Source organism: Salvelinus sp. IW2-2015, linkage group LG27 (genome assembly GCF_002910315.2).
Source record: "Salvelinus sp. IW2-2015 linkage group LG27, ASM291031v2, whole genome shotgun sequence".
Classification (NCBI taxonomy): Eukaryota; Metazoa; Chordata; class Actinopteri; order Salmoniformes; family Salmonidae; genus Salvelinus; species Salvelinus sp. IW2-2015.
Genome location: NC_036867.1, coordinates 11,701,366 through 11,729,274, shown reverse-complemented (window position 1 = coordinate 11,729,274; position 27,909 = coordinate 11,701,366). Strand labels below are relative to the sequence as shown.

At 40.3% G+C, this 27,909-nt stretch overlaps 1 protein-coding gene across 1 annotated transcript in view; it reads left to right on the top strand.

The window, feature by feature from the left end:
• Window positions 1-24,757, top strand: part of gpr158a (G protein-coupled receptor 158a) — a 98,479-nt gene extending 73,722 nt beyond the window's left edge. The window contains exons 7-11 of the mRNA XM_023973413.1: window positions 1,783-2,027; window positions 14,904-15,042; window positions 18,365-18,470; window positions 18,564-18,710; window positions 19,659-24,757. Coding sequence (XP_023829181.1) covers window positions 1,783-2,027; window positions 14,904-15,042; window positions 18,365-18,470; window positions 18,564-18,710; window positions 19,659-21,545 — 2,524 coding nt within the window. The 3' untranslated portion in view covers window positions 21,546-24,757. The remainder of the gene's footprint in view (window positions 1-1,782; window positions 2,028-14,903; window positions 15,043-18,364; window positions 18,471-18,563; window positions 18,711-19,658) is intronic.
• The last annotated feature ends 3,152 nt before the right edge of the window (window positions 24,758-27,909 follow it).

Here is a 27,909-nt window from a genome sequence, read left to right as displayed (position 1 = left end):
CACACACACACACACACACACACACACACACACACACACACACACACACACACACGCACATCGTAACATGGCTATCTAGAAACTGCCAATGAATCACCTTGTTTGTTTAGGATTTTTTTTCATTTTCATAAATAAACAGGGTGATTCACTGGCAGTTTCTAGATAGCCATGTTATTAAATGTCACATCCCTCTCTAGGTGACTGGGGCTGTCCTATTTGACATGGACAACCCCATACCAATGTCCTGGGAACACCAGAGAAAGACGTGCACTGAGAGATGAAGGGAAGGATTCTACTGTAGTTGATTGTGTACTGGAAGAAAGAAGCAAAGGTTGAACATAGCCAATCACATCCTGCCTGTGTTCTGCCAGCTTTAGAGTTCAGGGTGTTACTCAAGGATCTGGTTTACTCTGAACATGTATCAAATGGAATGCTGTAAGGGCCATTCTGCCAGCTTTCAAAGTCTGTCTCATTAACAATGGTAATGAACTAAAGGAAAGGGAAAACAATGGAAAGGATATACCCCAAGGGCCGGTTTCCTGGACCTACAGTAGATTAAGCCTACTCCTGGACTAAAAAGATATTTCACTGCAGATGAGACAAAGTCTGGCACATACAATTACAGTAATTTACACTAATTTAATGGAATATGTGCTCTGGCACTTCAAGTCTGTATTAAGTTCTGTAAGTGCATTCACATTTACAGTGCAACCTCTTGTTTTATCCACAAGCCACCTACATTTGTTTCAACCGCGTTAAACAAGCCAGTTCATCCCTATTGACCCACTGTGATACTCTTTAATAAACGCAATTATAGGTCGGCTGATGTCTAATTCCTTCCTGAAAGTAAGAGCCCTTATGAAGTACGGGGAGCAGCTAGTGGCGTTTCTTGGCTTGTTCATCAGGCCACACTTTAGAAAAAATTCACTACCTCGTTAAGCGAGACTGAGAGTTTGCCCAGTTAAAGTGTGGGAGGAAGAGAGGGGAGAAAAAACAAACAGAGAGCACTTTGGCCCAAATGGTCTCAATTTATTACATTTTATCGAATGGCTGAGACAGGCCAGGAGGCAGAAAACAAATAGAGGGAGTAATGCTGGTAGAAAGAGGGAAACCCCATAGTCAAAGCTAGCTGTGGGAGAGAGGGAGGGGTCTAGAGGAGGAGAGGTGGAGGGTGAGCCCCTGTGAACAGTTGATAATGAGACATGGGGCAGACGTATTTAAATAGATACAGGAGCGTGATCGGAAATGGCGACAGCGGCAGTGTTCTCAGCAAGTGAAGGTGGCAAAAATACCTAAGGAAGCTCTTAATCATGGTGAGGGGAGATGAATTTGGGCGAGAGTAATCGGAAGGTGAGTCGTGGAGGAAGTCATGGAGGGGAAAGTGAGCACATTGCACAGATCCATTTTTGAGAGGAGCTCATTAGGGGGGATGCACAGGACACTTCATCAATGTGTCTGGAAGTTTTGGGGCTAATAGTGAGGATGGGGCTGATGTTAAACACTCAACAGGACCTCTCTGTCTCTGATGGCCCCCATGGATGTTCATTTGAGGAAAGGGAAGGGAATTAAGAGACGTAGCAATGCCCCTATTACATTACATCATTACATTGACATCATTGCATGACGATGCTAATGAGAATGATGATAGTGACTATAATGACGAATGTTATGGTAATTCATAGATGAAGATGACAATAAAACCACAACAATAACATCAACAAGCAGCATCACAGCAGCACCTTTCCTTGTATGTCTTGACATTGAGCTGTCCCATTTCCCCAGGGTCCTGAAGGTGTTCCTGTCGCGAACGGCCCAGCGGATCCCCTACATGACCAGTTGGCGGGTGCTGCGTCTCCTGGCCATTATCCTGCTCATCGTCTGCTGGTTCCTGGTGGCCTGGACCTCGGCCGTCTGCCAGAACCTGGACAGGAACCTGGCCCTCATCGAGGTGGGCTACACCCCCGACCCCGATGGGCTCCAGTTCAGCATGTGCCTGCTAGATCGCTGGGACTACATGATGGCCGTCGGTAAGTGATTTCTAAAAATCTATATTTAACCTGGAAACCTCTTTTGTGTTGGCGATAATAATATATGCCACTTAGCAGACTCTGCAAGCGAGTGCAGTTTTTGTATGTGATGTTTGCGGGAATTGCCAGCGCCTTTCTCTCACCAACTGAGACAGAAACATAGTGATTTTACTGCTTCCTGTTAAAGATACGAGGGCCAATCATGTACTTTATGGCTTAAATGTGTGAAGATCCTCACTTAGAGTGAGACAGAGGGGCCAGAGAGAGAGAGAGAGAGAGAGGGTGGGARAGAGAGAAAACACATAAATATTTTATATGAACACGTTGTTTTGGGGAAAATTGCACTTGGTTCATAGAACCGAAGTCACGTCAGTAACGTCCAGCAGCCGCTAGATGTGGTTGTAATAAACAGCGGTTTCGGTTTCCTTGCTACAAATGTGGCTCTATCTTTTGAACATTTATTTTTTTTATAATCAGAAGGTGAGTCATGGAGGAAGTCATGGAGGGGAATTTTATTTAATTTTATTCCAATTTTGTTTGATTTTATTAGATTTTGTTCGATTTGATTCAATTTGTTTTATTATAATACAAAACATAAACATACAAACGACAACATACAGTCTCCAGCGCCCGTATCACTCTCTACCACATGGCCTCAAACTGCACCATTTTGTTCCTCTCCGTCGCCCACGCACTTTCAACATTTAGATAATAAAGCATTTCATCTTCCCATTGTGTTAACGATGCAGGATTGGTTGATTTCCAGTTTTTAACGATACGTTTTTTTCAAGTTGATTGACGAGAAAAGGATTGTCCAACCCATCTTTCAGTGATGACCCCATCACTGAAAGATAAGACTCTCAGGAACACATATGTGTCTTCTGATAACCCTCAAGCCACACAGGACTCATTAGTACAGAGCGTACAAGACCAGGCACTAAATCAGACGAGGGGGGAAATTCTACACAGAATATACAGTAATACAAGACTATTGCCTGATAATCTTCTGAACTTCCCAATACCTTTCTGATGCATTTCAGTCAATTCAAACCATACTCATACCAGACTGATTTGTAATAGACTGTTATAGCCCCAATTAAAAAAGTATACATTGGCCTTTGATAACATCACAATTTTTATATGGTGAGGTYGCAATTTTTTTTAAATATCAAAGTGGGGTAGCGTGCCAAAAAAGTTTGGGAATCCCTGGCCTACACGCTTATCTGTGCTCCTACAACAGACATGAACTCTCCTTAGGTAGCCTGCAAGTCAGCCCAAATTGAGAGTGAAAAGCAGACTCGTTTTAAGCATATGCTGACTAAGGTCCAAGTAATGCTCCAAGGTCCAGGAAAACAGAACGCTGGCCCTGCTTTGCATTTGTGGAACAGGTGTAGCCCAGGGCAACCATTACACGCTGTGTTGAAGCCAAACATCTTTGTGTTCAAGAGGGGAAAAACTGGAGGAAAGTCCAGCTAAATTTGACTYACTAAGCTGTGTGTCAGCAACTGGGTCGTTCCACGAAGTGAGTCCCTTTATTTTTTTTTATTTAACCTTTATTCAAACAGTGAGTCACCACTGAGACCAGGGTCTCTTTCACAAGGGAGTCCTGCATATACAATTTAATAAGACAAAATCAAAAATCAAATACAACATAAAACAAGTAAAATACAGCACAACACAAATAAGAAAAACTGTTAAATTCCTCAATAAGAAGGTTTGATGTTTTAAGTAGAAAATGTGCACCAATATTGGAATTTAAAAGCCTGTTATATTAAATAGAGATATACTGTAAATAAAGACTTGCTAAAGTGCCAAATTGCAGCATTTTGAAATGTATCTCTGTGTACTCTCCATGACTTCCAGGAAGATTTTAACCAATTTAACCCTAACATTTCTCAAAGTTTTCATCATCATTGTAAAGCCCTAGTTATTTTGTTGCTTTCACAAAGTGATTTCTGAAGACWATTTTTTATTTCATGCGATTCATTTTAATGGAAAAAAACAATAAACTGTCCCTAATTTTAAGGTCAACCTTGTGAAGTGAACTGAACTCTTGTTTTAATGTGGTGAAACTATTTGTTTAATTATTATTCAAAAGAAACATTGAACATTACAAGATGGTGCCGGAGAAGAAGGCTGACATTACAAGATGGTGCTGGAGAAGAAGGCTGACGTTTTACGTATTCCTAACCAATTGTGTTTTTTGTTGGTTACTTTGTGTTGTTTGTAACTTATTTTTAAACTTATTTTGTACATAATGTTGCTGCTATCGTCTCTTAAGACCGAAAATAACTTATGGACATCAGAACTGCGATTACTCACCACGGACTGACAGAATCCTTTTTTTCCTTTAACAAGTCYGACGAGCCCGACGTGAATGACATACTGCTTTCCCGGTAACAGGCCCAGATCCCCATCATTGCGTGAAGAAAAGGCGGAGAAAAAGGGGACGGAGGGGGGGAATAAAATCGATGACCGACGTGGAATATTAAACTACTAACATTCAAAACTGTAATATCTTATGCTTCACGGAGTCGTGGCTGAACGACAACATTATCAACATACAGCTGGCTGGTTATAAGCTGTATCGGCAGGATAGAACAGCAGTGTCTGGTAAGACAAGGGGTGGCGGACTATGTATTTTTGTAAATAACAACTGGTGCACGATATCTAAGGAAGTCTCGAGGTTTTGCTCGCCTGAGGTAGAGTATCTCATGATAAGCTGTAGACCACACGATCTACCTAGAGAGTTTTCATCTGTATTTTTCGTAGCTGTTTACATACCACCACAGACTGATGCTGGCACAAAGACTGCACTCAATGCGCTGTATTCTGCCATAAGCAAACAGCAAAACGCTCACCCAGAGGCGACGCTCCTAGTGTAAGAGGACTTTAATGCACGGAAACTTAAATCCGTCTTTCTATCATTTCTWTCAATGTTAAATGTGCAACCAGAGGGAAAAAACTCTGGACCACCTTTACTCCACACACAGAGACACATACAAAGCTCTCCCTCGCCCTCCATTTGGCAAATCTGACCATAATTCTGACAAGCAAAAATAAAAGCAGGGAGCACCAGTGACTCGATCAATAAAAAGTGGTCAGATGAAGCAGATGCTAAGCTACAGGACTGTTTTGCTAGCACAGACTGGAATATGTTCCGGGATTCCTACGATGGCATTGAGGACTACACCACATCAGTCATTGGCTTCATCAATAAGTGCATCGATGACGTCATCCCCACAGTGACCGCAAGTACATAACCCAACCAGAAGCCATGGATTACAGGCAACATCCGCACTGAGCTAAATGCTAGAGCTGCCGCGTTCAAGGAGTGAGACTCTAACCCAGAAACTTAAAAGAAATCTGGCTATGCCATCCGACGAATCATCAAACAGGCAAAGCGTTAATACAGGACTAATATCGAATCGTACTACACCGTCTCTGACGCTCATCGGCTGTGGCAGGGCTTGCAAACCATTACAGACTACAAAGGGAAGCACAGCCGGTAGTTGCAAAGTGACACATGTCTACCAGACGAGCTAAACTACTTCTATGCTCGCTTCGAGGCAAATAACACTGAAACATGCATGATAGCACCAGCTGTTCTGGAAGACTGTGTGATCACGCTCTCTGCAGCAGATGTGAGTAAGACCTTTAAACAGGTCAACATTCACAAGGCTGCAGGGCCAGACGGATTACCAGGACATGTACTGCGAGCATGCACTGACCTACTGGCAAGTTTCTTCACTGACATTTTCAACCTCTCCCTGTCCGAGTCTGTAATACCAACATGTTTTGAGCAGACCATCATAGTCCCTGTGGCCAAGAACACTAAGGTAACGTGCCTAAATGACTACCGAACCGTAGCACTCACGTCTGTAGCAATGAAGTGCTTTGAAAGGCTGGTCATGGCTCACATCAACACCATTATCCCAGAAACACTTGACCCACTACAATTTGCATACCGCCCTAACAGATCCATAGATGATGCAAACTCCACACTGCCCTTTCCCACCTGGACAAAAAGAACACATACAGTATGTGAGAATGCTATTCATTGACTACAGCATGGCGTTCAACACCATAGTGCCCTCAAAGCTCATCAATAAGCTAAGGACCCTGGGACTTAACACCTCCCTCTGCAACTGGATCCTGGACTTCCTGACATGCCGCCCCCAGGTGGTAAGGGTAGGTAACAACACATCCGCCACGCTGATCCTCAACACAGGGGCCTCTCAGGGGTGTGTGCTCAGTCCCCTCCTGTATTCCCTGTTCACTCATGACTGCATGGCCAGGCACGACTCCAACACCATCATTTAGTTTGCTGATGACACAACAGTGGTAGGCCTGATCACCGACAACGACGAGACAGCCTATAGGGAGGAGGTCAGAGACCTGGCCAAGTGGTGCCATGACTACAACCTCTCCCTCAACGTGATCAAGACAAAGGAGATGATTGTGGACTACAGGAAAAGGAGGACCGAGCAAACCCTCATTCTCATCGACGGGGCTGTAGTGGAGCAGGTTGAGATCTTCAAGTTCCATGGTGTCCACATCACCAACAAACTAACATGGTCCAAGCACACCAAGACAGTCATTCAGGGAACTGAAAAGATTTGGCATGGGTCCTCAGATCCTCAAAAGGTTCTACAGCTCCACCATCGAGAGCATCCTGACTGGTTGCATCACTGCCTGGTATGGCAACTGCTCGGCCTCCAACCGCAAGGCACTATAGAGGGTAGTGCGTACGCTCCAGTACATCACTGGGGCCAAGCTTCCTGCCATCCAGGACAACTATACAAGGCGGTGTCAGAGGAAGGCCCTAAAAATTGTCAAAGACTCCAGCCACTTTAATCATAGACTATTCTCTCTGCAAGCGGTACCGGAGCGCCAAGTCTTTTATTTATTTACTTTTCTGCTCTTTTGCACACCAGTATCTCTTCTTGCACATGATCATCTGATGATTTATCACTCCAGTGTTAATCTGCTAAATTGTAATTATTCGATTTATTGCCTACCTCATGCCTTTTGCACACATTGTATATAGATTCTCTTTTTTTTTCTACCATGTTATTGACTTGTTTATTGTTTACTCCATGTGTAACTCTGTGTTGTCTGTTCACACTGCTATGCTTTATCTTGGCCAGGTCGCAGTTGCAAATGAGAACTTGTTCTCAACTAGCCTACCTGGTTAAATAAAGGTGAAATAAAATAAAAAATAAAAATCTATGCATAGTCACTTTAATAACTCTACCTACATGTACATATTACTTCAATTAATTTGACTATTCGGTGCCCCCGCACATTGACTCTGTACCGGTACCCCCCTGTATATAGTCTCGCTATTGTTATTTTACTGCTGCTCTTATTAATTTTAATTAAAAATATATTTTTTAAATCTTTGACCATCATCATCTCCCACACAGCAACTCCACTCCCACTTGTCTCCATTTCCACATGCCAACCCTCATTTTCCMTCAGCCTATCCCATCTATCTCTCCTGGCCACCCACTTCGGGTTTCTACGCAACACATATCTTTCAACTATGCTGTGATGTTTAACGTACAATTTCAATCTATCCAATCGAATAGAATCCACAGATTGCAAGTTGAAGATAAATACTTTTACTAAGAGTATTAGTATATTAGTAATTGACTGACCCGGTCTCTCCAGATCTCCTAACAGTACTATTTCTAGGGTCAATTTTAGATCAATGCTATGCATTTTCAGCCATTCCTGAACCTGAGACCAGAAACAGGCTACCTGAGGGCAATACCAAAACAAATGGTCTATTGATTCTGTATCCTCACAACAAAATCTGCAGAGCTTTGATGATTTTATGCCCCAAATATTCAACATTTTGTTAATAATTTTAACTGAAAAGCACGAAGTCTTGAATCTTGCGTTGTTTTATATATTAACTCATACACCCTTAACCATGGAATAGGTACATCAAAAATCTCTTCCCAACTATTTTGCAATCTGTATGGCACAGTTGTCAACATCCTGGTCCTCAAATGAAACTGGTATACTTTCCTATTTATGCTATGTTTATCCCTCTGCCAGTTTTGATCCTTTATATTGGGCAGACAGACCAGTTCCCTACCTCCTCCCGCTGCCACCTGCCTCCTCCATTTTTGGGGTAATGCTGTAATCAATTGGTTGCACTCTTGGATTGAGCAGACCTTTCCGTACAATTCTGATAACTCCATGAAGGACATAACTCTACCATTCCAATTTACAATATATCATAAGAACAAAATAGCCTTTTCAAGCATCTTTCCCTTAAATACAGGTATTATATCAACCAGCACATTTGAGTTCAGCCATAATATTTGTTGTAGTAATTGTTCTACCTTTTCAGTGGGATGAAATTGAAATTGTAGCCAGCTCTGCAATGCTTGTTTGAAAAAGAGAGATACTTTGAAAAAAGTATCATTTTCAATTAATCGAAAATGAGACATGGCAATCTGCACAAAGGCAAAAAGGCCATTTKTAAACAATGGATGAGCTTTTGTTAGTAATCTACTTGAGAACCATTTAGGGTTCAAATACAACTTTTGAATGAGTGAAGCTTTTAGAGAGAGGTTTAGTGCTTTTAAACTTAATAATCTCAACCCACCCAATTCATATTCATTATATAGATAGGCACGTTTTATTTTGTCTGGTTTAGCATCCCAGATAAAGCAAAATATTTTTTGCTCATATGATTTGATAAGCGAATCATCCGGAGTAGGCAGCGAGTAAACTGAGATATGACTAAGAAGTTAATGTCACGTTCTGACCTTAGTTCCTTTTTTATGTCTTTTTTTTTTAGTTTGGTCAGGGCGTGAGTTGGGGTGGGCATTCTATGTTGTTTTTCTATGTTTTGTTCTGTATGTTATATTTCTATGTGTTTGGCCTAGTATGGTTCTCAATCAGAGGCAGGTGTCAGTCGTTGTCTCTGATTGGGAGCCATATTTAGGTATCCTGTTTTCTATTGTGTTTTGTGGGTGATTGTTTCCTGTGTTAGTAACATATGGTACTGTTTCGGTTTTCATTTATTCGCTTGTTCTTTTGTATTCATTCTCTATTAAATGATATTATGGATACGTACCACGCTGCATTTTGGTCCTCCTCTCCTTCCACCAACGGAAGCCGTTACAGTTAATCATGGCAATTTTCCATAAATAGACAGGTATTTACCTCTCCATGGATTCAGGATCTTGTCTATTTTTACAAGTTTTCTATTGAAATTCATTGTTGAGAGCTTATTTATAATATAATACCGAGTATCTCTACTTCATCATCAGCCCATTTTATAGGTAAACTGCAGGGTAATGTAAAAGTTGTATTTTTTAAGGATCCAATACGTAATATTGTACACTTATCATAATTAGGTTTTAGTCCAGAGAGTACAGAAAAGTTATCTAGATCTTCAATGAGACATTGCAAGGATCTAGCTTGCGGACTTAATATAAAACTTGAGTCATCGGCATACATGGACACCTTTGTTTTTAAGCCTTGAATTTCTAATCCTCTAATGTTGTTATTGGATCTGATTATAATAGCTAGCATTTCAATGGCCATAAAGAATAGATATGGTGACAGCGGACACCCTTATTTAACTCCTCTTGACAATACAACACTCTCTGAGAAGTAGCCGTTATTTACTATTTTACTCCTGGGGTTGCTATACATCATTTTTTACCCATTTTATAAGACAATTACCGAAATTGAAAAAATCCAGGCATTTATAAATAAAATCCAGTCGTATTTACCATAATTAGTGCTTGTAAAGTTACTGCCATCAGAGGTATTATGAAGGTCAAAACTAAAGCTTTCAAATGACAGATATTTAGAATTCAAGAAATAGKTTCTAGCAATATTTGTTTTATTCCCTTGCCTGTTTGCCTGTGAGCCAATGCCACAGATGTTAGAAAATTTAAACAAGATATGTGTGTAGCAAATCTGAGTAGGTTTTCTTTTTTTTGTCGGGTTAAAGTTATTTTGTGAGGTGGTCGGATCTTTCCATGATGGAGTATGTTGTTCCGCCATAGCGTAAAGCTGTTGGTACTCGTCGATTTCCCTCAAGATCTCCTTAGTATCCAGATTGGCTCTTTACGGCAACCAGTTGTTTTACGAAAAGATAACAATGAGTCTTTCCCACTACGATGACAGGTGTCTGTAGTACAGCCAGCTAGCACTCATGGAATCCACGCAAAAGAATGGAACACAAACTTGCAGTCCCAGCCGTAAAGGCTAACCACGTCGTGGCATCCTTAGCAACAAAACTTTCGTTCGGGATTTGTTTTAATATAAACAACAAACCGAATGTAGACAGTACAATGTTCTGTTGCGCGCTCTGATGAGGTATCGGATGACGTATATCCGGTCCACTCACCTGTCTCTATAAGCTCTATAAGCTTGGCATCTTTAGTCTCTTTTATTACTTGTTACTTTTATTTCTTACTCTTATTCATATTTTTTTGAAACTGCATTGTTGGTTAGGGGCTCGTAAGTAAGAATTTCACTGTTGTATTCGGCGCATGTGACTAATAAAATKTTATTTGATTTGACATGGGCCATTGATTACATTGGCCTTTGACCGAAGGCACTACAGACGGTAGTGCGTACGGCCCAGTACATCACTGGGGCCAAGCTTCCTGACATCTAGGCCATATATACTAGGCGGTGTCATAGGAAGGCCCAAAAATTGTCTCTCTGCTACCGCACAGCAAGCGGTACTGGATTGTCAAGTCTTGGACCAAAGGGCTCCTTAGCAGCTTCTACCTCCAAGCCATAAGACTGCTGAACATCTAATCAAATTGCCAACCAGACTATTTACATTGACCCCCCCCCCGCATAGTCACTTTACAAATTACCTCGACTAACCTGTACCCCCGATCATTGCCTCTCTACCGGTACCCCCTGTATAAAGCTTTGTTATTGTTATGTACATTTCTTGTGTTACTTTTTGATTTAGATTTTTTTACCTTAGTTTATTTAATAAATGTTTTATTAACACTCTTTCTTGAACTGCATTGTTGGTTAAGCGCTTGTAAGCATTTCAACATACAACATACAATTAGCTGTAAGGTCCCTCAGTCGAGCAGTGAATTTCAAACACAAATTCAACGACCAGGGAGGTTTTCCAATACCTTACAAAGATGGGCACCTATTAGTAGATGGGTAAAAGAAAGTACTGACATTGAATATCCCTTTGAGCATGGTGAAGTTATTAATTACACTTTGGATGGTGTATCAATACACCCAGTCACTACAAAGATACAGGCATCCTTCCTCAGTTGCCAGAGAGGAAGGAAACTGCTCAGGGATTTCACCATGATCCAAATGGTGACTTTAAAACAGTGACAGAGTTTAATGGCTGTGATAAGAGAAAGCTGAGGATGGATCAACAACATTGAAGTTACWCCACGATACTAACCATAAACAACAGAGTGAAAATAAAAATAGCTTGTACGGAATAAAAATAATACAAAACATACGTTCTGTGTTCAATAAGGCACTGAAGTAAAACTGCAAAAAACATAGCAAAGAAATGTACTTTATGTCTCGAATACAATGCATTATGTTTGGGGCAAATCCAACACAACATATCACTGAGTAAGTACCCCTCTTCATATTTTCAAGCATGGTGGTGGCTGCATCATGTTATGGGTATGCTTTTATGAGTATGCTTGTCAATGGCAAGGACTAGGGAGTTTTTTKGGGGGGAAAAAACAGAATAGAGCTAAGCACAGCAAAATCCTAAAGAAAAACCTGGTTCAGTCTGCTTTCCAACAGACATTGGGAGATAAATTCACATTTCAGCATGACTATAACCTTAAACAAAAGGCCAAATATACACTGCAGTTGCTTACCAAGACGACATYGGATGTTCCTGAGTGGCCTAGTTAAAGTTTTGACTAAAATCTGCTTGAAAATCTATGGCAGGACTTRAAAATGGTGTCTAGAAATGATCAACAACCAACTTTATTATTTTGATTTTACCTTGATTTTACCAGGTAAATTGACTGTGAACATATTCTCCTTTATAGCAACGAAATGGGGAATACTTACAGGGKAGAGGAGAGGGATGAATGAGCCAATTGGAAGCTGGGRAYGATAAGTTGGCCATGATGGTATGAGGGCCAGAGGGGGGAATTTAGCCAGGTCACCGGGGTTAACACCCCTACTCTTACGATAAGTGCCATGGGATCGTTAGTGACCATAGAGAGTCAGGACACCCGTTTAATATCCCATCCAAAAGAMAGCGCCCTACACAAGGCAATGTCCSCAATGACTGCCCTGGGGCATTTGGGATATTATTTTTGACCAGAGGAACTTGACAGAGATTGAAGAATGTTTAAAAGAATAATGTGCAAATATTGTACAATCCAGGTGTAAAAAGCTCTTAGACTTACCCAGAAAGACTCATAGCTGTAATCGCTCCCAAAGGTGATTCTAACATGTATTAACTCAGGGGGTTTGAATACTTATATATTCAAGATATATTAGTGTTTTATTTTATAGTCTCAACGACAACAGTGAACAGGCGACTCCGGGATGCTGGCCTTCTAGGCAGAGTTCCTCTGTCCAGTGGCTGTGTTCTTTTGTCCATCTTAATCTTTTATTTTTATTGGCCAGTCTGAGATATGGCTTTTACTTTGCAACTCTGCCTAGAAGGTCAGCATCCCGGAGTAACCTCTTCACTGTTGACGTTGAGACTGGTGTTTGCTGGTAATATTTAATGAAGCTACCAGTTGAGGACTTGTGAGGCGTCTGTTTCTCAAACTAGACACTCTAATGTACTTGTCCTCTTGCACAGTTGTGCACCTGTCTCTTATACACATCTAGATGTGTATAAGAGACAGGTTGAGGACTTGTGAGGCGTCTGTTTCTCAAACTAGACACTCTAATGTACTTGTCCTCTTGCACAGTTGTGCACCGGCTGTCTCTTATACACATCTAGATGTGTATAAGAGACAGCTGTACGCCTATGTAGATATTCCATTAAAAATCAGCCGTTTCCAGCTACAATAGTCATTTACAGCTTTAACAATGTCTACACTGTATTTCGGATCAATTTGATGTTATTTTAATGGACAAAAAAATTGCTTTTCTTTCAAAAACAAGGACATTTCTAAGTGACCCCAAACTTTTGAATGGTAGTGTATATATATATATTTTTTTACAAATGTTCTAATTTTTCTTCCACTTTGACATTAGAGAGTATTTTATGTATATCGTTGACAAAAAAATGACAATTCAATCCATTTTAATCCCACCTTGTAACAAAACAAAATGTGGAAACAGTTAAGGGGTGGGAATACTTTCTGAAGGCACTGTAATAGTCAAAGCATAATCTAAAAGCGGGTGAGCTGATTCAACTCTTTTATGGACATTTTCTTGTGTTTGTGGTGAAAAACTGAGCGGGCCGAGCATAACACATCAACCCTGTTACCCATAGATAGACAGACTAGAAATGTTTTAACACATCCATTTTTTTGTGAAGCTGTACATTCAATTGCCCCTCCCTGTTGCACACAACAAGCTTGCATTCCCTCTATAACAAGGGGATTCATGGCTGATTTAAGATTAAATCATCAACCCTGTTACTTGACTGTAACAGGGTTGATGATCCCCCTGTGACTTTATTTGGCACTTATTAGACACTTACTATAGTCATTTTTTTATTTTACTTATTAATAAGTTGAACATGTGCTTGTTATGACAGAATGTTAAAATAAGGTGAGTTACACTACCCTAAAGGGACTGATTTCGCGGAACGACTCAACTATACAGTAGGACACACAGGGCGGCCATTTTGTATTGTTGTTTATTGATGTAGACCTAAATATCTACCTAGGGCTATGGTAGATTACAGCCTGTCAGAGCTCTTGATGGATCTTAGTCCTTAGATAAACATAACAAATGGCATTTTGAGTGAGCTATGGCACTCAATAGTGTTTATCCTGCTGTGTAAGGCACATACTGTAGGCCTCTGTCAGACCTTGGAGCACTTCCATTCATGCAGACAAGCAACGTGAATGTTAAAATAATGGTGACAACTATTCATGGAAACGGCAGACGTCTATTGCTGTCAAGCCGGCTAAGCTACACCCAGAAAACAAAGGGGATTGGGGAAGATTTATAAAACCTTGGACAAGTCATGGAGTGTCTAGAGAATACAGTCAGAGCAGGTTTGCATTTTCATTGCATTTATTGAACATGTCATTTTTCAACATGCCAGTGTTAGACAATCTATATTGCCCTGAGTCCATGAAATCAGTCAACTGTGGAGTGCATGGGTGGTCGATGTTGATAGTAATACTGCTAAGGTGAGGAGGGGAGCATTTAAGGGTGAAACCTCCCATTCCTTTGCATTCCAAGCATGATGCACAGGCTTTGTATGTATTGCTTGTTGTTACTCTTATGTCTTTGCCCCTGGGTATATCAAGTATTCAATCTATCTATTTTTAAAGGGACAATCAGCAGTTGCTACGTTTTGAAGAATATACCTTATCAATGTCTCATGAGTTTAGTTAACTGTTGTATCCCACCAGAACTCAAATGATAAGCTTGTTTCACTCCAATGTTTGTAAACAAAGTACATATAAACAAACACTATATAGAAAAGTCAAAAAATGCTTAAAACTTTCCTTTTCATATCATGGATGTCAGTCCTTGCATCCATAGCTCTATCTATGAATTTGACTGTGGTTACATTTCTCCAGCCCCATAACTCAGCTTTTTACCGAAACAGGGGCGGGGAGGGSGCTTTGTTATTATTGCTACTGCCGATTTACGCTTTAATGCCTCTCCTACAGTAGCTATGTAGCTCCCATTGTGTTGAAGTTCTCCACGTCCTTCTTCATGTTTGTCCCACAGCGGAGTTCCTGTTCCTGCTGTGGGGAGTGTATCTGTGTTACACTGTGAGGACGGTGCCGTCGGCCTTCCATGAGCCCCGTTACATGGCCATCGCCCTCCACAACGAGCTCGTCCTGTCTGCCATCTTCCACGTTATTAGGTAAAGATTCCAACCTGTGGTGGGGAGAGATATGACAGTATGGATGTGTATTTATTTTTCTCATATTGAGCTATATTTAGAGATAAATATATGCATTGAATATTATACATCATGGACTTTAATATGTTTTATATGTAAACAATCTGACACTTACTTGTCACTCACTGTTGGCTTGCCTATTGCTGTCCACCAATTTGCAATGATATTCAATGAGCCACAAGTACCTCTATAGTATCTCTCTCACAAGTATCTCTCTTCAGTATCTCTATGCGTTTCAAAGGGGAGTTTTGTTATTGTATCCAAGACTATGAATATGCCCTCTGCTTTCCGTGTAGCCTAYGTATCAAGTACTAGACATCCTAAGTTAGACGTCGCACCGTTTCAGCTGACACCACCAAACCCATTCCCAGTTGTAATCCTACTTATTGAGAGCTCAGCTACATCAGATTATTCAGTCATTAGGCACGTCAACATGATTTATGTTTTGACACACCATAGATATTCAGAGCTATTGGCAGCATCATTTCAGTTAGACGTTCACAGAAATGACAGAAAAATTGCCCGCCAATGTTTCCCACAAATAGGATGGGAAGGCATGGAGGTTTACCTTTTAACCGGTCTGTTATATTTGTCCTGTGGAAATGTGTTTTTTGCAWATCCCAACTCCCCCYGAGACACCCTGGTAGAATGCGGTCAATGCCAGCCATTATCAACGGCAACCCTGAAACAATTAGGGTTAAGTGCATTGCTCAAGGGCACATCAACATATTTTTCACCTTGTCAGCTCAAGGATTTAAACTAGTGACCGTTCAGTTGCTGGCCCAACACTCTAAGAGCTAGGCTACCTGTAGTAGCTGGGAATTTGACAGCCAGCGTGTGTYTATGGCGGCGTTCGACTTCTGTTATGGCATTGGGATTGTTTCAGCAGCTTAAAGCAAGACGAGGCCCAACGTAAAATGCAAAAATGTGTCTTGTCTGTTTGGGAAATGCTGAGAGCTTGTCACCAGAGAGTATCGCATGGGTTTGTTAGAGCTAACACAATCTATGGCTGTTACTCATAGAACCTGCATGTGGTCCCACTGTGGCCAGTTAAGTCAAGGAGACTTCCTGTAGCATCTGTAGGGGCAATTAGCGAACTCTCTGTTCTAAGTGTTCAGATCATTATTTGTGATTATTTCATAATCCACAAATTTACTCTCAGCTCTACCGATGATTTTATTGAATGTTTTCTTAATGAGGTTTTTTGGGAAACACTCTTGAAAATGTACCACCTGTTCTCTCTAGACTTTAGCCTCCCCTCATGGTTTTTAGCTACCACTACTTTAACTGTACATTAAATAACCATTCACCAACTTCTGCCAAGTAATGATACTGCTGGATGCCATTTACTGGGATGTAGGCTTTCAAGTGGTTATTAACTACTTAGCATATTAAATAATCCTTCCCCTAACCCTAACCTTAACCCTTTTAGCTAACCTTCACCTACCCCTAGTCTTAAACATTTAACCAAACTCCTAACCTTAACCCTAACCCCTAACCTAGCTAACGTTAGCCCGCTAGCTAACATTAGTATTAGCCGCCTAGCTAACGTTAGCGTTAGCCACCTAGCTAACATTAGCCACAACAAATTTGAATTCGTAACATATCAAACGTTTTTCAAATTCGTAACATATGGTAAATTTAGCAAATTAGTAACGTATTGTACAGTTAGCAAATTCGTAACATATCATACGAATGGATGATGGATATCCACAAGTTAATACAAATCATACAAAATGTAACATATCACACTAAATGGAGTGTCGCGGATTTACGTACAGAATAATACCAAATGCTCTGAGACCAGGTAGAGTGATTAGGAGGCATGTCCTGTTACACAGTCATTTAAAAAAAAATGTTTTGCCTTAAGTAACCTTCTGTCTTATGTAACCATACCAAACTTAACATACAGTATCATACTCATTTCAGTGTCCCGGATTTACATGTACTATGTTATGTCTAATGAGACCAARCTGAATTACAACACTGTAGCTACTGTAATTAAAGCACTATTCCACAATTACATTTTGATCACTCTGGAAACTGTTTATATGTTTTCTCCTTGATCGTCAGTCCAGAAGTCAGTCGAAAATAGATGTGCACTGGATCTGTAATCAATGTTGTTGCTGCCTCAAAATRCCTTTTTTTAATACAGTTCATCAAGGGACCCACTGGGCACAGACATAACTTCAAGCTCTATTCAATGTTGGTTCCACGTCGTTTCATTGAAATGACATGGAAACAACGTTGATTCAACCAGTGTGTGCCCAGTGGGAAGTTATCAAGCTGCTTCTTCTAAATCAGAGCGAATCAGTGTCCTATACTGTAACAATCCAAGGTGAAGACAATCTCCCTGATGGGAAATGGATTACTGAGGCAGTAATCAGCATGGATAAACCACTCCAAGCAGTGGAATKAAATATGTTCACGCCCAGACAGAGTTTGGTTTAAAATGAACATCTTATATCCTGTCTATGTCTCTCACACTGTCTGTGTCTGAGAGGTTTACTGCAGCACAAAAATACATTTCTTATTGATACAGTACACAAAAACCACTGTCATTCACTTAAATTCTGCAACATGCATTATGTGTTTAGTGTGATGCTTAGAATCAGCAGTTTTGTCTGTCACGCAATAATGTTCCTGCCAATTAATTTTTGGTTACGGGTTAGGTTTACAGCTAGAAAGAAATAACACTGCCTGCCACAATCTATTAAATATAACATGTATGGATCAGCTATCGAATAAAAACATGCTAACGGTGACATTGTGTACTGTAGCTAACAGGCCCAATTTCTTCTCTGCAAACTGTCAGTGAGGCAGATGCCAGCCCTCTGTGGATTTCTCAATGAGCTCTATGATTAATGACTCTGCATAGCATTATTCAAATGGGAATCTCATCTGTAACCCAACACAACCTCTGCTAAATATAGAACCGGGTCCTACTGTATGTCTTGTAATGTGTTTTTTATTACAGTTATGTTTTTGTACATTCTCACACTCAATTAAATAACTTTTCTTTGCTTGCCATCTCTCTCTTTTTCTTTTTCTCTCTCTCGCTCTCTCTGTCGTTCTCTCTCTCTCACTCACTAATTCACTCTCTCTTTATCTTTATCTCTCTTTATCTCACTCACTAATTCACTCTCTCTCATTCTCTCTCTCTGTCTATCTTTCTCTCTCTCGCTATCTCTCTTGCTCTCTATCTCTATCTCTCTCTCTCTCTCTCTCTCTCTCTCTCTCTCTCTCTCTCTCTCTCTCTCTCTCTCTCTCTGTGTGTGTACAGGTTTACTCTTGCACCTGAGCTCCACCCAGACTGGATGCTGCTACTATGGTTTGCTCACACCCACCTGACTGTAACTGTCACTCTGGGGCTAATGATTGTCCCCAAGGTAAACCTCTCATTCTGAGCATAGCATTACTTTGCTAATATACATCGAAACCAAATCAAACTAAGTCATTGCACTCTCTTTTGTCGACTACAGTTTCTGTTTCATGGTACTCACATGAGAGATGATATTGCCTCTGAGGCCTATGAGGATGAATTGGACATGGGTCGCTCTGGATCTTACCTCAACAGCAGTATAACATCAGCCTGGAGCGAACACAGTCTGGATCCGGAGGACATCCGGGTGAGCAACTTTCCCTTTCCATTTTTAAAATAAATTCTCTCATTCAATTGCATAACCTTGTTGATACAGTACGTTTTGAATCCTTGTCCTCTGACTGTGGCAAAAATAAAGATTTTGGCAGACGTAAGGTCTAGCAACAGTCTTTGGGAAAAACGTATCAACGTGAGCAGAGGTTTCCGTTTGTTTGTTAGAGTTGAAGAATTCTCTTTCCAAAGACTTGAGCACATTGTCCAAGTCTATTTATCAGAGCAAGAGATAAGATCTCCTAAAATCCTGCTTGAGAGAGCAGTCAATACATTAAATTCAAGACCAATGCTCAAAGGCTGTTCAGACCTAACAATAAAGCACACACCAGTTTCCTTTTTTAAAGCGGCAATATGTAACCTTTTTTGGCGACCTGACCAAATGCACATAGAAGTTGAGTTATAGATCTGTCATTCGCATTGAAACCAAGTCTAAGAAGTGGTATATCTCTTATATAGCGCTATTTCTATGCTACCCATGCTTAGGTTTAATTTTTGCATCTTTTCGGTTTTGTACACCAACTTTAAACAGCTGGGGAAAAATGGTTATGGAAAATATGTTTCACAGCAGTTTAGATGGTACAATGATTCTCTATACAATGACTGCTTGTTTTTTCACATAAACTGAAATTAGATGAACTATTACAGTTTTAGCAACCAGGAAATGGCGGAGCGATTTCTGCCTATTGCATCTTTAATACTGTCCAAAACCTGTCTTTTATTCATGTCAAAGAGCATGTTATACACTGTAGTACATCGTTGAAGCACTGTTTGCAGTTTAAGCACTGTTCGTGTTTCAAATTCAAATGTGCATGTTCTGTATGCAATTGATGCATCGTTAAAACACTTAAAACAATTAATTCATTTTAATAGCTCTATTTTTTTGTCTTATTCTTGTCATTATGTGTTTTCCATAAATGTCCAGGAGGAGCTGAAGAAACTGTACTCCCAGTTGGAGATCTACAAGAGGAAGAAGATGTTGGCCAACAACCCTCACCTACAGAAGAAGCGCAGCTCCAAGAAGGGACTGGGTCGTTCCTTGATGAGACGCATTACGGAGATCCCAGAGACGGTACACCGGCAGTGCAGCCGTGAAGACAAGGAAGGGGGCGATCATGGGAGCAATCGCAACAGCATCTGCGTCTTGAGGAAGAACACCTTCGACCCCTCTCATCCGGGGAAGCCTGCCAAAGAGGAGTCCCTGAAGAGCAAGGTCTTCACCCTGAAGAAGTCGCACAGTAGCTACGACCATGTCCGCGACCAGAGCGAGGACTCCAGCAGCTCTGCTACTGACAAGATGGAGGTTATGACCACTGAGGGATCCCTTATAGACACCCTGATAGGCAAAAAGCTGGTTAAGAAGAAGTCCAATGAGAAGATAGATGCTGTGAGCGAATTGACTGAGAACGTTCCCTTGGTCTGCAAGTCGGCCAGTGCTCATAACCTGACACAAGACAAGAAGCCCATCCACCCAAGAACGTCCATGCTACAGAAGTCACTGAGCGTCATCGCCAGCGCCAAAGAGAAGACCTTGGGCTTGACAGGAGGGAAGACACAAACTGTTGAAGACAGCAGCAAGAAGGTCCAACAGAACGCTAAAGAAACCAAGGGAAGTCCAGATTCAGAAGACGATTGCTATCCTCACATGATCAGTAGCCAGTCCGTGGAGTACAAGCAGACTGCAGCGAAAACTGGGATCATGAAGCAGCAGGTGAGTGGCAGCCAGCCATCCATCTGCTCCGACCCATCGAAGGCCAAGGAAATACAAGACCTCACAGAGGTGTGTCCTTGGGAAGTAGAGGACCTGCCAACACCTTCTGAGAACAAGGTCCAGAAGCATGTCTCCATAGCACCCGAGGAAACCACCACAGTCCATGGAAATGGAACCAAGGGTGTCAAGCCCCAACAGCAAAAGCAGAAAGGTAGTGACCAGTCCTCCACAAGCTCCCGGCATTCTAAAGACATCCAGCGAGCAGACATATGCCCTTGGGAGGATGGAGGTGAGAGCAAAGCCCCAGTGGAGGGATCCAAGCCGCAATTCTCCAGTCAGGTTCCTCAACCTGCTAAGAATATCCAGTCTAACCAGCCTCCACCTGCAGCAGAGAGCTCTAAAAAGAAGGTTGACGTATGCCCTTGGGTCTTTGAAGAGGAGCCTGCCAAGATGGCTGAGGTAGCTTGTTCACCTGACAAGACTAGGCACAACAAGTGCACTACTCTAGTGGAGAGCAAAGGGAAAGGTGCTCTGTCAGAACCACCCTGCAAATCACCAGGCAGCTCTCTCCTCCAGCCAGTTACAAAGGTTGACGTCTGTCCCTGGGATTATGACACCCCAGCGCTATCTCCCAATTCTGAGAAAACTCCTAGTCCTACTACAGTTTCCAAAACAAAGGAATTCCCCTCCAAAAAGAAGGGCACACCTTTCACAAGAACTTTTGAGAAGGAGAAAGAGAAGGCAAAATACACTGACGATGACAACTTTAGAGCGAAAGCCAAGGACAAAAGTAAATCCACAGAGAAACATATGAGCCAATCCAAAATGACGGAGGTGTGCCCTTGGGACGTGGAGAGTAGTCAGGAAGTGCCAATGGTAGAAAAACGGAAAAGTGCAAATGTTGGAGCAGTCAAAGGGAAGCCGGTTGAAGTCTGTCCGTGGGATTATGAGGATGCATCAGAGAAAAAAGGAACAGACAAGGGTACTTCTGCAGCGAAACAGAGTAATCCAAATCCCAAAGGGGGGGTTGTAAGTGGCGGGAAAAAGGCTGATGTATGCCCTTGGGACTTTGACGACAGTACTGCAGGGAAAAAGGCCTGACATAAATCAACATTTATGGACAACTGGAAATGTTGTTGTTGTTGTATACATTGTTTTCCACTTTAGAGTCCTCAAATATAGACTTTTACTATGAATATGGTGACTTCGACGAAAATATCAAGTTGCACAAGTTGCCTTCCTTTCCAATATTTTCCCCCGTTTTGTCTTTTTTTGTGTGAAAATGTATAAACTTACAAAAACAAAGCAACAAAATCATATTAAGCATTCCAGATTCTTACAGAGTATTCTGAATGATAAATCTTAGTCGTACAATTATGCAACTTCCAATTCACTTTATGTGCAATGTTGAATAGACATTTCTCATATTCTTTATGAGTGGACATTTCAGTGGACATTTGCATTTTGTTTTTTTGGTCATAAAAAGCCCTCCACACACTAACATGGCACACTTAGAATACAAGGTTAATCGATATTATGTAAATAGATGTTCTCCTGCAGGTTTTATTAACTGAAATGTACTAGTTGTTGAGCATGAACTACCATGTCTATGTTTAAAGTCAGAGTGGCTTGTTGAACAAATAATAGAATGCCAAAGATATAGGGAACATCTTTAACAAAATAGTGGAAGAACTCACAAGAATCGTGTCATGACAAACAACTTAATAACTTTTGTGTGCCCAGACCAAGGCGCTGCTAGTGAGGGAATCAGCTTATAGCACTTTAGCGAAAACCTTAGGGAAAATGTTTTTCATCACATACTTTATTCAGCCTCATGGTTTTAGCAAGTCACCACGTGTACATCCATGTATAAATTGCTGAGTTTTTAGATTTCCTTTAGTTCTCAGCAATGTCTAATGCTTCCAAGTCTGCAGAAATGTATTACTGTATGTGCCTAACTAACTAGAACTGTCTTCTTTCAGTCTGTATAAAGTCCTGAGAGGAACAGGGATTGTTCTTCAGCATTCTGTGAAGGTGTATTATATAAACAGCATGCGGAGTGAGGTAACGAGAAGGGTGGGATCCCAATGGTTTGTCAACTGAAGCAAATAATAATTAATTTATGTTATTAATACTTCAGCATGTTTTTTTCACTTTTAGAAAAGCATTAGCTCATCCTTTTAAGCTTTTGCGTTCCCAAAAGCACATTGAGAGTTGAAATGATACAATGGGGAGAGGCATTATGGCATTAATGTGTGTCGAATTGTTYCTCTTTCTGGAAAGAATATATACCTGTATTTGTGATCGTTTTAGCATTTTTTTACATACAGTATATTTCTAGTGTTTGAAGTATAATGCTCGTTTTATTGTCTTAGGACTTTTGCTTAACACTGTCTCTACACATTCTTGGCAGAATAAATTCACACCTGGTTTTCATTATTCATACTCAAAAGTATTATTCATTATTCACACTTTATGTCTAACGTTTCCAAAAGCTTCAATTCTTTGAGCAAGCAAAAAAATTATTTTGCTTTCATGCATCAATTAAAGATGAACGTTTACAGGAATATCTGAGTTACAAAATAGCTACATCACAGTAATAATTTCTTGTAGTTTAGTAACCACTCTGGTTCTTAGCAACATCTGATGAAAAGTAATGTAATGGAAATAATATATCAATATAACATTAATGTAACAGTGTACTCATAAATTAGATGGTATTTTGGACTGCGTTGAATGTTGTGATTGGTAATGATTCCTGTACAGCCATCATAGTTGTTTGTTACAGTTGGCATGGATTACTGTAGGGTATGATGCCTGTACATGTGATCATGTGATTAGGTAATCAAATTTCTGCTTCATTCAAATTATTACATTATCTTGTTTTTGCTCGGTAACAAATTTCTGCTTCATTCAAATTATTACATTATCTTGTTTTTGCTCGGTAACACTCGAACAAGTAGATTTAACTTGTTTTCAAAAGCAAAATAATTCTCAAACAATACTTTTAATGCTTTTATTATCTCTTTATAATATTTCACTTGATTTTGTTTAACAGCCAAACAGGTACAGCATATCATAATATAGCTACTCCACATCCAGACTCTATAAAACATGATTTAGATGTTGTGTCTTATCTCTGTCTCCCTCTACAGAGAATTATATCTACCATTGACCTCATGGGGCCACGTCTGAAATATGTCAAACCCAGACTATCAGCCTTAGAGCATGAGATTGAGATTTGTCACAGGCTTTGCTTAATGGGCAGCTGGAATAGTGTCTGAAAGGAAATGTCACCCTGCCTAGTTTGATTGTAATGGTTTGATGGACCTTGATGATATTTATGAACTAGCCGTATCAACCATCACATACATTGTAATATCTGCTCTTAAATGCCAACTTCAGACAATCCCAGGGACCTAGCCTGCCCCTAGCCAACAGTATCCCCTCAAACACTGATAATATGAACCCATTGGCTCTTGAGCATATGATACCTGGTCATTTCAGCCATAGTAAGATCACTACAAACAACTCTCGAAGCTAAAAGGATATTATGTTTTATACCATTCATAATTGGGTGTCTTCATACCTCTCAAATGGCGTGAAAGTGCTGTTAAGTACCAATAACAAAAAGGAACATCACACAGGTCTTAACAGTCACATTAGATACACATAACCTTCAATGATATGTGTATCAGTACCTTGTGGCAGTCGAATCAGCTCATGGATTTGTAACAAAGTGTATCAATCTGTGTCTATTTTGTCAGTCTCTCTGGAAATGGTCATTGTATTGCAGTATGTCCTACATACTTTGGTTCTTGAACATAATGATGACTAAAGACCCATTGTTACCTGTAACCTTTTCAACATGAATATTGTGTCCTGTTACTATTCTTCGATCTCATGATTTTACTTTTTAACCATGGGTGATTTCCATCCGTAAGCTTGTTTGATTTAACCTGACTTCTCTTGTGACCAAACCAAGTCACTGATTGGGAAATACTACTACTACTACTCAATGCTGTAACGTTGTAACTATTGCTCTCGTGGCTTCTGCATGATGTCAAGAAATTCGTAGGACCAATGTTTCACTGCCCTTGATAGAACAAAAAAAAAACGGTATCTTTTATGGACTGTTACAAGTTGTTTAGTGAGTGATACTGTACCATTACCCACTGTATTATGTGCTTGTTATACTTATTGCTCTATGACAAGCTTATAGCATCCGTATATGGGAATATTTGGTAGATTTATATTGTGTTATATTGTGATAGCATGTACATAAAAATACCTCCTCTGCAATAAATATTTATATGAAACTCAACTGTGTGATTGGTGTTTTACAGGTAAGAATGGTCTGATATCGTAGGCTATACGTGTATCTGTTGATAGCTTACTTAGGCTAAAGCCATATTTTCTGATGGAATAATAGAAGACTGAAAAGCAAACTTCAAGGTATTTCTCAACTAAACAGGGACATTTTTCAAACATTTATGTTTTGCTCTCAGTGTGTATTTTACCTATCTTGAATGACAAAATCTTGTCAAAGATAACAAGATGTAGAAGTGAAATAACTGACATTCAAAATCTCCAATTGGGAGTCTCTGGGGTGAAAAGAAACCAGAGGGAAAACAAACATACCAAGAGTTCCTTATGTCCTGCCATTTTATACTGAGTTAATGTAATTATGCATTTAACCTGTGTTAGAGAAATTGAGTGGAGATCCTAATTAGACATAGGCTACTTGTCAACTGTATAATGTGAGTGAAGCATGCTTAATTCTTAAGACTGAACAGGTGGCTGCCATAATTTAAATGTGTTAGAAATTAATAGAAGCAAATTCTTGAGTTTATACGCACATTCTCAATAGCTCTCAAAATATTTCAACAGGTGCTCCACCTTCAAAGCATCCACAGAACCTATTTCAGCTAAATCCCCACACAGTATGATGATGAAGCCACACTGGGATTTGATAATTACAGTATCTCAGCCTTTTTCCTCCCACCACCATTGTGTGCATACAATACACTAGCAGTGGCTCCAGTCTAAGATGGACACAGGACACTCCCAGGGCGCATTGTGCCGGGCCAGTAATTTTCCCTCCCTGTCTCAGGTTACTTTACTGTCTCTGAATCCCGACTTTGAGAAATGCAGCCCTTTAAAAGCATTGTCCACCATAACCACTTTAGGATATTCGTATGCATGTCCTGGCTGCTTTCCTGCAATGCTTTTATGGGATGTTGTGGTCTTTTAAGCCTTATTTATACCTGGTTCTATTATGTGTCCTGTGTCCTGATCTTGTCCAGATACTGATTGTGCACACATTTTCAGACGTGTCTACACATTGTATTAAAATGTGTTTCTTATCTGTCCACTGTGTCCTCGATGTGACCAGATTTGCTGGTCCCTTCCTGTATGCAGGTAATTTKATATATATTCTTTCAAAATAATATTTATTATCACACATATTGATGCCACAAGTCAATTATTTCACACATAATTGATGAACATTGGTGCAAACTGTCAAGGATTTTACAGGGTGGAATAATGATGATTTAAATGGTTTCACTGTCCAGATCTGTCCACACTTGTATGCCTGACTACCTTTAGTTGTGGGCACGAAGATCTGATCACAATCAAATCAAAATGTGTTTTTTGATTGCCTACACCTGTCTAAAAACGTGGGCACAATAAGAATGTAGACACGATCAGGACAAAGGACACATGTTAGGACCATGTATAAACAGGGCTTTATACAGAGATCAATAGTTCCCCTGCAGAAAGAGAGAGCAGGATAAGATGACATCACATTCTGGCTGGATTACACCTCTTACAGTAGCTTGAAATCTATTGAATCAAGTATACTATTGCCCGATGCCCAGGCTAACAGCCATTTGAATTTCCAGTCTCGAATGTGTGTATTTCAAATTACTTTGTACTGACCGAAATGAAAGCAATCGTTTCACTATCAAGCCACTATGCTTTTCTCTTTTAACAATTAAGGAGAAAAATAGTCAAACATCAGTCAAAAAACCCTCAATGGATTGTCTAGAGCCAATCAATGCAAACCCATCAAGTCAAACCCCCTAAAAAGAAAAAATATATAAATAAAAAGTCAAACCCAACAATAGATTGACTAGAGCTCTGAACAGAATCCCAAGGCCTCAATTTAAATGTCCAGGTTCCTGAGAACCATTCACAGTAGGTTCATAGCATCAATCAGTATGCTGGCGTTTTAGCGCCGGAGTATTATTAAGAGACTAAAGACCTAGTTGCGCTTCCCCTCCCTGTCAATCTCAAAATATGATGAGCTATAATGTAACCTAAACGCACCCTGAAAGAATATAAAGAAATCATTTTAGGATTGATTTTCTGTTTTCAAGAGCACTATGTGTGCCTGCCTGACCAATGAAGAGGTTTTTACTGCTCGGCTACAGGGATCTCAAATGTAGAAATATTGGTTGAAGAAATAGTAAACTATGAGAAATGGCCTGTGACTAGTAGACGTTATTGGTTTTCTCTTATCAATATCTTATAGGTCGTCTTCGAGGTTATTCATTCTACTGTATGTTGTGGAAAAATGAATGTTCAGTGTTGTGTTTCTGTGACGGAATGGCAAAGTGTCATTGCAATTAATTAGGCCTATAAAGAATGATCAGAAAAAAGTCAATGGAGGTAAATGTCATGCAATTCACATTCAATTCAACATCATTACATTATACTGTTTGAGTAGGTTGAATCAATCTGCTGGATTAATCTGAGATGCATCATAATCTGTAGATAAGAAGGTTTGTATATTATACCATTGATATTATGTTGAATCTTTTCCCAATTAAATTCATCAATGTTGTTTATTACAGTAAACCTTTTACTGCACGACAACAGYTCATAGGCAACTGTTTGTGACATGTGATTATGCCTGTCTAGTATGTGTGTGCGTGTGTAAAGTTTTGACATGGTACTATGAAACTACACGTGACAACATTTGAGCATGTGAAAACCCAAATGTCTAATGTCATTGAGAATGTTTTACTTTAAAATTCATCATTGATATTACTTCAATTTAAACAGATGGTCCCTTGCAAGTTTCTATCTAGTTCCCAGTTAATCCCCTAGAATGTTTTTAGAACATTGTGTCAATATCCCCTGGATAACTTGGGACTGAACCTTGCTTGGAGATTTGAACTCACAACCTCTTRGTTGCTAGGTATCTGAAGTGCCTGCTGCGCCACCAGTTATGTGGACATAACGCAGATTGACTATACATACACTCAGTGGACAGTTTATTAGGTACACCCATCCAGTACTGGGTTGGACCTCTTTGCCTCCAGAACAGTCTTAATTCTTTGGGGCATTGGAACATTGCTCAATTGGTATCAAGGGACCTAACGTGTGCCAGGAACAAATTCCCTACACCATTACACCACCAGCCTSTACCGTTGACACCTAAGGATGGGGCCATGGA